The 14,465-nt window shown below is 44.5% G+C and overlaps 2 protein-coding genes across 5 annotated transcripts; one reads left to right on the forward strand and one right to left on the reverse strand.

Annotated features, from left to right (window-relative positions):
• Positions 1-872: 872 nt before the first annotated feature.
• LOC119339163 lies at positions 873-4,098 on the reverse strand. Its single transcript, XM_037611309.1, has 5 exons — positions 4,072-4,098; positions 2,809-3,619; positions 2,398-2,434; positions 1,682-1,810; positions 873-1,266 (listed from the first exon to the last, which is right to left on the reverse strand). The coding sequence occupies exons 1-4, from the start codon at positions 4,096-4,098 to the stop codon at positions 1,807-1,809; spliced, it is 879 nt and encodes a 292-aa protein (XP_037467206.1). The 3' UTR covers positions 873-1,266; positions 1,682-1,806.
• A 701-nt stretch (positions 4,099-4,799) lies between these two features.
• LOC119336439 (guanine nucleotide-binding protein alpha-1 subunit-like) lies at positions 4,800-11,648 on the forward strand. Of its 4 annotated transcripts, none has more exons than XR_005162469.1 (7): positions 7,346-7,438; positions 8,101-8,233; positions 9,543-9,584; positions 9,681-9,788; positions 9,911-10,105; positions 10,608-10,839; positions 10,968-11,648. XR_005162469.1 is itself a non-coding variant. In XM_037608458.1 (5 exons), the coding sequence occupies exons 1-5, from the start codon at positions 6,949-6,951 to the stop codon at positions 8,104-8,106; spliced, it is 345 nt and encodes a 114-aa protein (XP_037464355.1). In that variant the 5' UTR covers positions 4,801-6,948; the 3' UTR covers positions 8,107-8,635. The 4 variants fall into 4 exon arrangements, 2 of the variants coding, with proteins under 2 accessions (XP_037464354.1, XP_037464355.1); XR_005162470.1 differs by having other exon boundaries at positions 7,362-7,438; positions 8,082-8,233; XM_037608458.1 differs by lacking the exons at positions 9,543-9,584; positions 9,681-9,788; positions 9,911-10,105; positions 10,608-10,839; positions 10,968-11,648 and adding exons at positions 4,801-7,081; positions 7,223-7,260; positions 7,581-7,658 and having other exon boundaries at positions 7,349-7,438; positions 8,101-8,635.
• Positions 11,649-14,465: the final 2,817 nt, after the last annotated feature.

Genomic DNA, 14,465 nt, shown 5'->3' on the forward strand with positions numbered 1-14,465 from the left:
CCGAGCTACGGCTTTGATCCGTTTGTGGTCGTCACTCACTCCGATGGAGGCCAGGGAGTATTTGGTTACTGGGTCTACCCGATGGGAGATGGCTGCTCGGGTTATCTTCAACCGGTTTGGATGGCAGTCATGTAATAGGATAGGCAATTAGTTTTCCTATCTTCTTTAGCCAGCCGGTTGTGGCATTTTATTTCTGGCTAGTCTGTGTGTCGATATGGGCTGCATTTTCTTTGTTTGATTTTGAGACTATGGAACCTTGTATGCACACTTTGCTGCTTTGGTTAATAAGAGGGCCGTATGCATCATTCTTGATGCAGAGGCCGGGGTACCCCCTTTTCGAAAGAAAAAAAAATCAAAGAATGTGGACATGTGCACTCTTTGGGGTAAATGATGGGAACGGGAGGCTTCAGGAAAGAAGCTAGCGCGTTCACGGCCCATCACCATTTCTGGAACGAGGTATATAGAGATGCAAGCTATGCAGTGGCAATGAGTTTGTTTTTGCGGTCTCGGGAGTCCTACTTCCTCAACCACCGCAACTCTACATGGCATTTTTTAGACTGCTTTCCACTACCGGGGAGATCGATCGGACAACAAAGGCCTCCACTAGAACTTGGAACTCATGATGTAAGTGGTGCGGGAGCTGATCCTCTGGCTCTTGTCTGCAACCAGTAAGGATGCACGTGCACGCACGTCTCAATAAACATGTATATTTCCAAACAATCAACATTGTATGAATTTAAATGGAATGCACACAAGTATTAAATTGAGTCTGTGTGCGCCAAAAATATAACATGCACTTAACATGAGTCAAAAAAAATATATACAGTTGCACCCAAATTCTGGAAACATTCCATTTCGGAAATAACATGGTATAGTTCTCATTTCTCACACAGAAGAATTATATATAAGAAGTTCAACCTTTCCACATTTTGTCTCAATATTTGTTTCGTTCAAATACCGCTGTAATAAACTACACTTCAACCTAAGATTAATCTCTTAAAATACAGAAAATCATTACATGTATTATGTATGCATATTCCTAGCATGACAACCCACTGATATTGCTCTCGACTTGGTCTGTATTAGCATCACAACTTCATGTGCTTACTTAATCCAAGTCATGGCCGGATGTGCATATCAGCATATGCTTCAAGCAAGCTATGGTTGAAGAAAACCACCATGTCCCTCTCTTGTTTCTATCAATTTGCAGTCCTCCCTTCATGCTTAGGAGGCCCTGAAGCCCTCTTCTTCACCCAAACAGTATACCTAGAAGAGTTCACTGATTAGTGTCATGATAAAAAATGATGCAAACTGATGAAAGCTCTCAAGATAACAAAGCTTTTAGACAAAACAGAATGGCCATTCAACCTCTAGTGAATAAACAATATAATGACGATTAGTGCTAGAGAATTAATTAAATTATAGCATTGGACATCAAATAAATTTGAATGAAGTGAAGAAAGAGGTACAACAAAAAGCAGGCGTCTTCAGTAATGATTAACCTACACATATCATACATGAATGAGGGAGGGAGGAATTTGAAATTTTAGTGGCAATAAGAATGACATGGTTTCGATTCTGAATCTCTACTGGGATGAAAGTGAAAATACAGTGGGAACATAGCATCACAAACCAATGATTGCATTGCCTGCTACTCTGCACATGGCTGCAATAAGCATACCTATATGAATGCTCTAGAATTCTGGCAGGATATCACATACACACTAAATGTGTAGCTCCTCTGCTCCTCCGGCTGTGGGATTTTTTTTGGGTAACAGATGCCTGAACCATGGCGTCTTTGCTTGCTTATCTGCACACACGAATCATGTAAAAGTGTCACAACAACCCATCGGGGCACCCATCAGATCTAATAAGAGATGGCTTGATCAGCAACGGTGGACGAAGGAACAAATCATCGTCAGGGAGCGCATTCATATCAAAATAGCGATCGATATGACGGAGGTGTTAGTCACCATCATGCTAGCCGACAAGATGTGGTCCTCGAGAAAACGTTATCTAAATACAGGCTATAGTTTGTGTGCAAGTCTGCACAATTTAGAAACCTAATGTTCTGTCAGTATCTAAGGAACAAGTTAACAAAACCAATTTACAGAAGCAGCAAAAAAGCATGCCTTTGTTGAAGGCTATGAATAAACAAAAAGTTTCCACAAACAGACAAATGCTAGAATTATCTTGCTCTGACACTTCACTCTGAATCATCTACAAATGAATCAAACAGTTGAATTAAATTTGGTTGCCTAGATTTAGAAAAATTGTATACCTGACAGGGACCACCATTTATGATTTCTACATCGCTAGGGATAGGAAGGTTCTACATATTTCATTGAGCACCTCCGGTACACAACAAGCAAGCAAATCGACAGTGTATCCACAGACCTGTACATCTCATGCTTCATGCTCAGATCACTGGGGACTGCAAGAGAAGCAATCAGAGCTCAGTGGGACATCCTATTCCTCAAGAGGAATACTGATGATAATTTGACATGGAAAAGTGTATGTGGACCTGATAGCACTATATGCAAATCACTCAAGGTAAATGACAGTGACAACAATAATATATAATTTGGTTAAATTGAATGGAATCTTATATTTTTACAATTTCTCTGTCTAGGCACGAATCAAGACGGCGTTGGGGCAAAGGCAAAATCTATGTTCCTCATCTCAATCTAGGAAAATGTATGCTGAGTTTGATTCACTGATAGTGAGTCTGCATTTTGCTACTATGATGCACATAGCACGGAAGATTGGGACATGAATTTCAGATACCAGGTCGCAGGAGTCGTGCACCTGTAGGAGACGGGAGACTGGCAGTGGGCAGGCGCGGCCATGACAATCGTCCTCGGTGGCAGCCTGCCATCCGTAGCGGTTCTAGCTCGGTGCTCGATGGCCGTCCTCGGTGGCAGCCTGCCATCCGTAGCGGTTCTAGCTCGGTGCTCGATGGCCGTCCTCGGTGGCAGTTCCCGGAGTCCTCGACGGCAGCGCCAGTAGACCTCAAGCAGATCCTGCCGCTCGCCCCGCACGGTGTTGTGCTCACGACACGCCGGCGCGCCGCTCCGTGCCTTCTTTTTGCGTCGGCATAACGCCGCCGCAAGGCCGATTCCCATGCGTGGCCCTGATCTGACCGCCACGGCCCCGCATGGCAATCAGGCCTCACCGGCGCGCGGATCCGGCCGTTGCCTTCCCTGCTGCGCGTCACCTCCCGCCAGACGCTACATCCGCCTACAGAGTCGTATGCCGCCGCTTCCCCTGGCCCTCTCCCCTGTGGTGGCCGCGCTGGCGACCAGAGAGAGCACCACCGCGCCTCCCCTTGTCTCCCGCTGGTGGCTGCACTCCTTCCCGGCTCCGGCTTCCAGCGCACGCCCCTCCGGGCCGATACGGCGAAGAGCGCGCCGACGAGGGCGTTGTACGGGCGGCGGGGAGAGCCCCCGGGAGGGTGTTGCGGGGGCAGTTCGTGCGAGGATTGAGGATTGGGGGCGAAGGGGGATGATGATGAGGCTGCTGCGGCCGGGGACGAGATAGGGAGGCAGAGGCGGAGGGCCGGGGCGGTGGTGGTAGTACTACTAAGGCCTTGTACAACGCTGATGCTTGTGCACCGGTGCTAGCTGCATGACGCCTCGAAAATTTCTTTAATCCTCAACGCGTAGTGCTTGGTATGGGGTGCTAGCTGGGCCCTTTTTCTGTTTTTTGCCTGCCGATGGAGGCACTGAGTAGAGGCATCGTGACTTGAAGGAGCGGTTATTTGCCGCCTGGCACCGGAAGCAAAACTTTGCTTCTGCCACCCGTTCTAAGCACCTGTGTAATCAATTCTTAGGAAAAAAATCGGGTTTTTTTGTGAGGCACCTGTGTAAGCACCCACCGTTGTACGGGGCCTAAGGCCTTGTACAATGGGAGATGCTTAAAGGGGTGCTTAAAAAAATAAACCGAAATTTTCTGAAGCACCAGTGCCTATTTCTACAGGAGAGACGCTTAGTTAAGCGTCTACCCTGTACAAATAAGCACCAGTGCTTAAGAAAAATTTGATTTATTTATCTAAGCACCTCCTCTAAGCACCTTCCATTGTATAAGGCCTAAGGGCATCTCCAATGCCCGGCGCTTAGCGCGGGCGTCAGGATTAGAAACCTGGCTAATTGGCAGTTGACGCCCTGAATCCCAGTGTCAGACGTAGCTTCGGCGCAAGGCTTGGCAGCGAGCGCCCGATTAATTTTCTTTCCATCCGAAGCGCCCGGCTAGTTTAATTTAGCCCACAGAATTAGCACCTGTCATTGTAACCTCAGGCGCTTAGGTATTTTTTTATGATATAAAATTTATTTATTTTCTCTATTAGCGCCTGCACAAGCGTCCACCATTGTACATGCCCTAAAAGCGTATGCGGCAGCATCGCGTCTCTTGTCGGCTCGCGGAAGGAGATGCGTGAGATGCCGCCCGTGGCGGCGTGGCGTGGGGAGTGCGCTGGAGAGGTGGGGGTTGGAACCGCTGGATCAGGGCGGGCGAGGGAGGGCAGGCGGTGGCAAAGGGTGTAATTTAGTAAACAAATTGTGTTTAGCGTTAAACATTGCAGCGTTCCGGAGCGTAAGATAATAGCATTGGACGGATCAAATGAATTGGTTCTTCGCCCTTTCGTGCTTTATACGGATAGTAGATGAGCGCATAACTATTTTTGGGAATTGTGGCAGCAACTCAGTTGACGAACGTGGACGTTGCAGGGTACGTGGGTCTGGTGGCAGTCCCACAGTCATGGCACACAGCTAGACATGTTCACGAAAGCAACCCATCGGCTGGTGTTGTTCACCGTTCTTCAGCGATTAGTTAGCTACTTCTCTACTTGGAGTTAGTAACTGTTCGAGGAAGAAACACGCATGTAGCTACTGTTTGTGTTTTGACCGGAGCGCAATACCCTGGTACGGACAAATTAAGCTATGTGTGATAGATCGATGTGTGTGTCTTCTGCCTGCTTCATGCGGTTTGATTAGAAAATACGTTCCGCTAGCTGCCCGTCATGCATTGCGGTCGTTGCATGACATGCGTCCAAATTTAGTACATCCATCATTGTGTTGGTCAATTTTTAGCTTGACAATTTTCCTGCTATGTGCGAATTGAAGAACACAGGACAGTGAGACATGCGAGTGTCTTGCTATTTAAATGTTCTATTTTTCGTTTAAATTTGTTTATTGGTTTGTTGTTTGGAGTTAATCTCGAAGAATGATATAATTACAATCGTGTGGATCCTCAAGGAGTCAAGAGTAAAGTTTTAAATGTCGGGCTATGGCAAATTTTGGCAGAAGCCTTAGCACACTAAATTGGTGCCATAGCGCGCTAAATTATTATATCGTACGATGCTAAATGGCACTAAACGAATTAGCATAATGCCCTTCCAAAAGCTATAACATTAAGATAGTCCACTATTTAAAACTATGATCAGGAGGAACCTAGTATTTGTGGGTAGAGAATCAACAGTGTAAAACCAATTAGGGCCGTGTGAGGGTCGATCTGATTGGGATGTATGCATATGTATGTGTGGGCGATGGAAGCAATGGAACACAAATAATAGAAACTCGTTTTTTTCCTAATTAGAGATCCAGATAAGGCAAAAAAGCAAGATACCGTATTATAAATAAAAAGAAAACACGCTACATCACCCCCCACGCACACACACACACACACTCACCAAACCAAATACACTTTCAGTTTCAATATATAAGGTGTATTTGTTTCTTTTTTTTTTTTGCGGGTGAAGGTGTATTTGTTTCTTGAAAGTATGATTTCTTTAATTTTGACCAAATTTAGAGTCTAAAATATTGACAACCACAATACTAAAAATTAAAATATGAAAATTCATTTCATGATGAATCTAATGGTACCAATTTGATATTCCGAATATTGATATATTTTCGAATCAACCTGTGGTTGGGATGGTTAGGACAGTGGTATCCCCAGCCCACCAGGGTTCAAGTCCTGGTACTCGCATTTATCCTCGAACGAGACGCCTACGTTGACTTTGTAAAGTCTTAAGATGATATGCCGGCTTAGACTCTTGGAGGTGCTCATAGGGGTAGTATGTGCGTATGTGTGTTCATAGGGATGAGTGTATGCGTGTCTGAACTGTGTTAAAAAAATATTGATATATTCTTCTACAAATTTGGGCAAACTTAAAGATGTTCAACTTTTGAAAAAAATTAATACATCTTATATTGAAAACCCCATGACACCAATGGCACAGCAAAGTGCGTGCAATCCTTCTAGTTATTTATAGAATCACTATATCCATCATTTAGTTCATTCACAATTTCTCACCCACCGGACACGGCAATCTAACATATAAAGCCTGGTAGAGTACCCGCCATTCCAGGGGCATTCGCGGCGCGCGTGCGTTGTGGCCGCACGATTTCACAGCAATAGGGATTTTTACGCTGCTGTCAAAGTCGTGGCCGTTAGTCCTCTATGACTCATTTGTTTTGCTTCCTTGTCCATGACGAGTGGGCCTCAAATGTCTACGGGCCCAGTGTATTGGTGCATCCCGTGTGCGTCCTGGGTGAAAAAGCGAGAGGCGTGGGGCTGGATCGTAGGGCGCGGTGAAAACCTAGCCCCCAATCCCATTCGTCTCCAAGCAGCCAATCCCTCCACTTCTCGAGCCCCCTCCCCTCCTTCCCTGGTCTCCACTGCGCCGCCTCCCCCTCCCCCCTTCCCTTTTCTCCTCCTGTGCTCTCGCCCAGGCCAAGCCGAGCGACCTCCTGGCAAGCATCTACTCCATCTTGTTCTTCTCCGGCTGAACAGCAGCGAGCCCGCGGATCTGGCGTCCCGGGAGTGGAAGGGGATCTAGCGTCTGGGAGTGGAAGAAACGAGGAGCATCCACCCGATGGGGGAGGAGGTGGCGCCCAGGGAGAGGGGTGGCGGCAGCCCCTCTGCCTACCACCGAGCTCTGGGTGAAACATGGAGGCGGCAGGGAGCATGGGAGCGATAGCGGTGACTGGATGCCAGGAGCTTGACGAGGTCCATGCCGGCAGCACCCTCGCCCTCAACCTTAGTGGCGGCGTGGCTGTACAAACGACGCCGGGCGACGGTGGTATGGCACCGCATCCCTCCCCTTCCCCCTCTCCCCTCCTCTTCAAAATATTAGTTGGACCAATTCCCGATAGCCGTTTTCTTTACCCTGTTTCAAAATCAAGAAATCCTGGTTCCTAATATGTGATGTTTTGTTTTTAAGGGGCTGGAGAATCAGGAAAGTCCATGATATCTATGCAGGCAAGAATCCCATTGTATTCTTCCCTGGAAAGTTACTATCCCAGTGACAAATAGTATACCTTACATTTTTCTGAACATCTATCTCCAGATAAATCTTCTTTTCTGGACCGGCTTTGACGTGGCGGAACACAAGGGCTATACGACAGTCAACCATGTCATCGTGTACCAGACAATCAAAGTATGCCAATACTGCAATGAGTGTGTTTTAATATAGTTTTTCCTCTTATTGCTTAGTGAGGATCATGTAGGCAGCTTTATATTGTTCTTTTGGGAGTGTTTTGCAAGTGTTTTTTCCTGAGTAATGAGCTTAATTTGCGTAGTTAATGTATGATGGGGCTAAAGAGCTTGCCCAAGGGGAATCCGACTACTCAAAATATGCTATTTTACCTAATAATCAGGTTCGTACGTCCTATTTTGTTCAGTACGTAAGTTACATTTGGGCTGGGCATAAACACCAATATATTGCAACATGAACAACTTGTTATAGCTGAGGCAGCATTACAGTTAACACTCAGAACTAGACTATAATCAACCTTGTTCTGACCTTGCACCTGCTTTAAGCTCTGCTGCAATATTGTGTTTTGCTGCTGTTCCACCGTCATGTGTTTTGCTACTTTTCCACCGTCATACACGGATATACTTTCAACTGTAGATGATTCAGCCAAATGAAGTATACAAAGTTTGGTCTCTAACCCGTCCTTTCTATGTATCGCTCCTTCGATTTCCCATAAATCATTGTTCTTCTGATAGCTTAGGAATATATAATCTCTGCTTGTTATTACGCTTAATTTCTTCAGAGAAAGAATACTAACTTTATACAGTGTTCTTCTGATAACTAAGAAATAAGCTAAGAGAGGCGGAATCCGACCCTGATGACAGCCAAAATCAAGCCCCACTCCTCTCTCTCTGGCACCTACTCTTCAGATGGCCAACAACACTTTGCCAGCAACGGCTGCTGTCCAGTTAAGAGCAAGTATGTTTTGTCGCTGAAGCATTATTTGGATTATAGTTACTTCTCTGTTTCTGTGAATAACTACACATGTGTTCTTCTACTTTTCATACAGTCAAATTCTTATCTTTGTACATGGATCCATTAAGAACATTAAATAGACCACCCAGTTCATGTAGAATATTGTCCAATGCCTTCAATTATGCCATGATGTACTCATACAAGGTGATGTTATAACCATATCTAGAGAAGATCACAGACAAATTTCTTCAGCACTATTGTGTTCACTATGCTCTCCACTGGCATGTTAGCATTATACAGTGTTCTTGTGATAACTGAGAAATATATTGTGGCTACTGTCATGGCAAGGCTACTACAATCCTGACTTTGTCAAGTATAAAGTATTATTGAGATTATGAAGTTTGTTTATTTACAGTGTACTGCTCTCCTATCTTCAGGAGATTGGAGAAAAACTATCAGAAATAAGTGTCAAGTTTGATTACCCACCCCTTAACAAAGAAGTCATACAGGGTGTATGAAATCTATGGGGAGATCCATCCATCTAGGTGAAAAGAAGTTCATATTTCTATAAATGTGTATACTGTCAAGCAACCAGTTTTATTATAAAGAAATGCATCTGTAAGAAACTTACTTGTGTGGAAGAATATGTGACAGGGCATTTGCTCAGTTTAAACTGTTCTATATATAAGCTCTTATACTTGTTTTCTTGACCTGCAACATTTTCTTCATTCTCTTAACATGAAACTCTCTCCGCATATGGTCTATTGGGCACTATATTTTTCATGTGATTCGGTATTACCTATCAAAGTCATGTAATCACTAATCAGTGTCGTGGCGCACATCTGCTAGCCTTTGATTTTGGTCTGTCGCCCATGCCATGTATTTTACATGTTCATCTATTTGGGCATTAGTGACACCGGTAGTTAGTAGCCATGTTAATCAAAATTCTAGAAAAGTGTTACATTAAAACTGGTACGTAAACCGCCTTATGCTAATATTAGTGCTACACGAACTCCAGAATGGTTTATTGATGGTGAATTTCGTGGTGCATCACGGGTCGAACCTCCAGGATTTTGTGGCCATATTATGTTGTCTGCAATGTTGTAATTCAGATGCCTTGATTAATACACATGTGAATGGGGGTGCTAAACCAGTCATTCCCCTTTGAAAACCGATGTTGCCTTGCATACATATGTATTTTGCTGGTCTCGAATCGGAGACCGCTGATAGTATGCTATTTGGTGCTATGTTATTTCAAATGTTGATAAATTCTATATTTTGCATGATTAGTTCAACCTATTGTTTCTTGCAGATGAGAGGGATCAGCAAAAAAGTTTGAGCCTCCTCTTAGAAGGTCGGTGACAATCTTAATGCTTTAGTAAAGACTGTTTAGTGTTTATGATCAAGGAAACATAATGATTTACTTATTCTGTTCTCTTGGCAATCATAGGTTCAAAACGGGACGCGGGCAAGATAGCTCTAGGAAAGTTGGTGCGGACGGCTCTGAAGTGGAGCCTAGAAGTGGCAAATTTTCTTAATACCGCTACATTAATCACCTGTCAGTACCTTTCTATTAATATACTTTGTTAATACGTGCTACATCAACCACCTCTACACGCTTTACGTGTTTCTACTTTTTTATTTTGCAACTAACAAAGTGTTCTTTGCTATTGTATTAAGTGAAATTGGCAATAGTGACAACCTAGAAGAAGATGATACCACCGAAAGTGATGTGCCGGTGGATGATATGGACGAATACAACTAGAATATTGCCAAGGCTATTATTGCATCAAGGGCAATACTTATTACCGATGCTCAGCGCAAAGTTGAATATATGCTCATGGAAATATGGGTGCCTCCTCCAACGCTACCCATGTGCGTCATTTCCCTTAAATCTATCATTATGATTAAGACTATTGAGCATGCGTTTGCTTCTGATTTTGTGGATTATGGGCGCACAATGAAGTATGGTCGGTAGTAATGATTTATCGCCTTTGAATCTATGTTCAATCATAATATCACTATTTCTGTGTGAAAATGCAGTGTTTACTTCATCTATATCATACTCCCTTTTTACACTAACATAAGACGTTTTTGCAGTTTAAATTGAACTGCAAAAATGTAGTGTACAGAGAGAGTATTTATGTTCTATGGCCATCATCTTTATAAATTACCCTAGCCTAATTACAACAGTTTATAGAAACATGCTTAGAACTATATGACAACTTGTCTCACATATACCAAAACAAGGTTGCTTATCAGTAACACTCCATTGTTAGCATATGCTTTAGGGCCAAATTGTGTTTCATGTGTCTCTCCTATTGCCTTTTTAGTATATGATTGAAGTCCATACCTGACATCAAACAATCTTAAACAGATCCGTTTGTCAATGATGACTCTGCTTGATGTCGCCGCATACCAGCAGAAGATAAAGCTCAACCATAGACTGGAAGACCGGGGCTATATAGATTGATGTCTAAAACCAATGCAGATCACCCTGCTGAAGAAGGAGAGGAAGTTAGAAATCAGTTTCAGTTTTACAGGTGCAAAATCAACTCATTCCACTGTAATACTGGACATCCAGATGTCCAGGATGGTTATTGTACATGGTATGTTAGCTTGCCTTTTCTAAGTACTTTTCGATCGAGTTAAATTAGCTGCTGCTATCTGTGGTGATTTGCATGAGCATAATACTGTTGTAGAAGACCATGCTAATCAAGCGAATATGCTTCTTCAGGAGAATCGAAATAACAGTCAGTCATGGATGGATTAGAATGGATTATTTATTACCTTGGTGACAACGTCGGGTGGGCATTGAATCGTGGACATGTCCCCATGGATCCAGGCGGCTGGGCGAACAGATGGACCGAGCTCCCTCCTCCGCCCAAGAAGCAGCCGGGGAAAGCAGCACTAACGGCCGGAACCTCCTCCGCCCAAGAAGCAGTCGGGGGAAAGCAGCACCGATGGACAGAACCTCCTCGCCCAAGACGGCCAGAACAACACTACGGCAGATCCAAATCGCCAGTCTCCTCTGTCCAGAGCTGAACTGAGTGGCTGCCCCCATGAGAGGACACGCGCATAGCCAAACCCACACACACCAGACACGCGTGGCATGGTGGCTTATCCGGTGGGAGACTACCACTTGCTCACGCTGAACCATTGTGGCCCACAACACTTGCACATGTCCCCCCGTGAACGTTGTGTCCCACTGCCACTTGCACCCGTATACGTTGTAGCCCACCGGGAAAATGCATATATGAGCGCTCGTAGGTGCCAGCCATCTATTCCAAGGGGAGAAAAAAAATCTACTCCCAAGGAGTTTTTATTTTCTTTTTAAAGGATCTATTATTCTCAGGTACTCCCCCCATCTCATAATATAAAATACTTTTTGACACTACATCAGTGTTAAAAAATGTCTTACATTATGAGACTGAGGGAATATGTTTTATTCACATAAACAAGTGTGACAACCGGTCAAAATCTTAGCACTCAATTATTTTTTTCAAAAATTATCCATATCTATTATCAATGTTCATTGAAAATACAAATCATATCAAACATAATAAAAATTACATTGCAATTTCAAGACCATCGCATAGCCACTACTGTCGCTGACGCGCCGCTATCGCTGCTCCCCTACGGGATCCGACTTGACTTGGTCAATGATAGCCGAGAAGTCTTCATACATGTGCCCCTTGTTCAATACCTGGAGCCGTAGTCGTCATCATTGAACCCTTGCCTATATCTGAAGCATCTGACACCAAATCCCGCCACATGACGAGAAACCCTAATCTCATCACCCCAAGGAGACGATAGGAATCTACGCCAGAGCTTCGTCAGCTATGTTCAAATGGACGAACTCGAGTAGGATCGGGACATGAAAGACAAACTCGAAGAAGTAGCGCCACCATCCGCTCGAGTGTCGCACCTGCGAGGACTAAAAAACGTGATCTAAACTACTAACCGGATCGAAGGCACCGAGATTCCCATTCCCACCACCGATTGACGGAGCGGCAGAAAAGGGAAGGTGAATCCACGGGCTCGCCAGTGAAGTTTCGAGGGGAGAGTTTGCCCTAGCCACCTAGAGTTTACTCTCCCCGAACAACAAGCGACAGAACGAAAACACATGTCGGAGCGGTCTCAACCATCCATTCCCAAGGAGTGTTTTTCCTTTTTGAGGGTTTATATTCTCTAAGCGTTTTTATTCACAGAAACAAGTGTGATGTTGCAGAAACAAGCGTGATGATCCGGTCAAAATCATACCCCTCAATTAAACAAGGGAGCTCCTACCCCTATGGAGATTAATGATTTATCTATGCAAAAAATATCAGTTATCCAATGCCAATTATTAGGAGTGGTTGCTGTTGTGCTGGTTGTTAGCAAGAAGGTTGGGATCATGCACTAATTTTTTTCCTATGTTCATTGTTTGTGTACCTATCTAATGGCATTTCGAGAATTTTTTCCTCTACAACCTGTAAATTTCGGATTCAGTTTACTGATCTTTGAAAGTCATGTATAACTTGGCAGAAATGCTATCCCTACAAATGCAAACGTTTCTGTTACAAAAGGTTTTACCCTTGATGCTTGAATTTGGACCTTGCACCTTACTTGGGTAACATAGAGCCAAATGGCACATTGTCCAAATACACGTTCAAAACACTTCGGGTTTGACATGGTCTTTATCCTTGATCAAACATAAAGTTACTAAAAAAGGCAAATATTTCTCCACATGAACATAGTTTCAAATGGGTCTCTGCGCCATTTGGCGCACCGGGTCATCTAGTGCCTATTAAAGTAAGCAACATGTATTAGTAGTAGAGGAAGAGAGCAAGTAGCGAACAAAGTGGACATGTACACTCTTTGGGCTAAATAATGGGAATGGAAGGGGTCGGGAAAGAAGCTAGCGCATTCAGCGTTTGTCGACTTTGCACCTGGGAGGATCGTAGAGATGCAAGCTTTGCAGTGACAACGAGTTCATTTTCGCAGTCTCGGATGTCCTACTCCCTCGACCACCGCAACTATACATGGCATTGGGTTTTGCTTTCTACTGCCATGGGGGTCGATTGGACAACAAGGGTCTCCACGGGGACTCGGAACTCAGGCCCGCAGACAAGGCATGCGCGGCTAGACATGTTCACCAAAGCAAGCTTTACATGGAGTTTGTACTGTTTGAGGTAGAGACACCTATGTAGCTTCTCGCTACTACCTGTTCCCAAGCCTCATTTTGGCCACCTGCAAAAAAAATTAAGCTATCATTTTGTCCGGAGCACCATACACCGGTACGGAAAAACTAAGCTATCTTCCCATCATGCATTGCGATCGTTGAGAGCACAATACTCTGGTACGGAAAACAAAGCTACGTGTGATGTGTTTTTTTAGAACGAAGACGCTAGGAGCGTCCGGCTTTAAATTAATAAAGCCCACAACAGGCAGCATAACCACCAAGTCAACCTTACAGAACATAACGACAAGCAACACAACTCAGACCAAACTGACGCAACGAGTTTAAGGATTATAAACAGCCAAAAGAGCGAGAGGGTTACATGGCACCAGGGCCAGTCATCGAGCGTGCAGGCTCTCGCACAACCAAAACCAAAAGGGCTACTCCCCTTCAAGGAGTAGCAGCTGGCTCCCTAGCCATTTACCGTGGCGCAGACGGTCTTGAGCTTGCTGCATCTGATCAACATCCTTGCGCCTCGTCAACGGACCCCACTGCTGCAGGAAAAGGTTGCATTTAAAGATGATATTAGCTGGGTGGGTCGGGAAGACCTTTTCAATAGCAATTTTATTCCGGGTAAGCCATAGCGCCCAGAAAAGGGCCCCTACGCAGGAACACAACACACATTTACTACTCCCCTGGACCGAGTTCATGATATGCGCGAGATCGCTGGACGACCGCGGGTCCCATGCTACCACTAGTGCAGAACCGGTTTACAGCACCGGTTCGTAAGGGCCTTTAGTGCCGGTTCTGTAATCGGCACTAAAGGGTGGGGACTAAAGGTCCCCTCTTTAGTACCGGTTCTACACGAACTGCCGCTAAAGGGCCACCACGTGGCACGAGTCAGGGCCGGGTGTGGGGAGACCATTAGTACCGGTTGGTAACACCAACCGGTACTAATTTTTTGGGGGGATTTTGGTTTCATTATTTATTTTTCCTTTAATTTTGTGTTTTTCATTTAATTCTTTTTCGTTTCCTGGTATTTTACGATACTACATATTGTACGCGTTATGTATA

This window comes from Triticum dicoccoides, chromosome 7B, assembly GCF_002162155.2.
Source record: "Triticum dicoccoides isolate Atlit2015 ecotype Zavitan chromosome 7B, WEW_v2.0, whole genome shotgun sequence".
Classification (NCBI taxonomy): Eukaryota; Viridiplantae; Streptophyta; class Magnoliopsida; order Poales; family Poaceae; genus Triticum; species Triticum dicoccoides.

Bases quoted from the DNA above. Each gene is read 5' to 3' on its own strand.
- LOC119336439 (XM_037608457.1), top strand. From the start codon at position 6,949: ATGGAGGCGGCAGGGAGCATGGGAGCGATAGCGGTGACTGGATGCCAG. The intron at 7,082-7,222 runs GTATGGCACCGC...TTTGTTTTTAAG, and splicing joins AACGACGCCGGGCGACGGTG to GGGCTGGAGAATCAGGAAAG. The intron at 7,261-7,348 runs GCAAGAATCCCA...ATCTATCTCCAG, and splicing joins AGTCCATGATATCTATGCAG to ATAAATCTTCTTTTCTGGAC.
- LOC119339163 (XM_037611309.1), bottom strand. From the start codon at position 4,098: ATGCCCTTAGGCCTTATACAATGGAAG. The intron at 3,620-4,071 runs GTGCTTAGAGGA...TCATGCAGCTAG, and splicing joins TAGGCCTTATACAATGGAAG to CACCGGTGCACAAGCATCAG. The intron at 2,435-2,808 runs GTGCACGACTCC...CTTCTCTTGCAG, and splicing joins CAGTCTCCCGTCTCCTACAG to TCCCCAGTGATCTGAGCATG.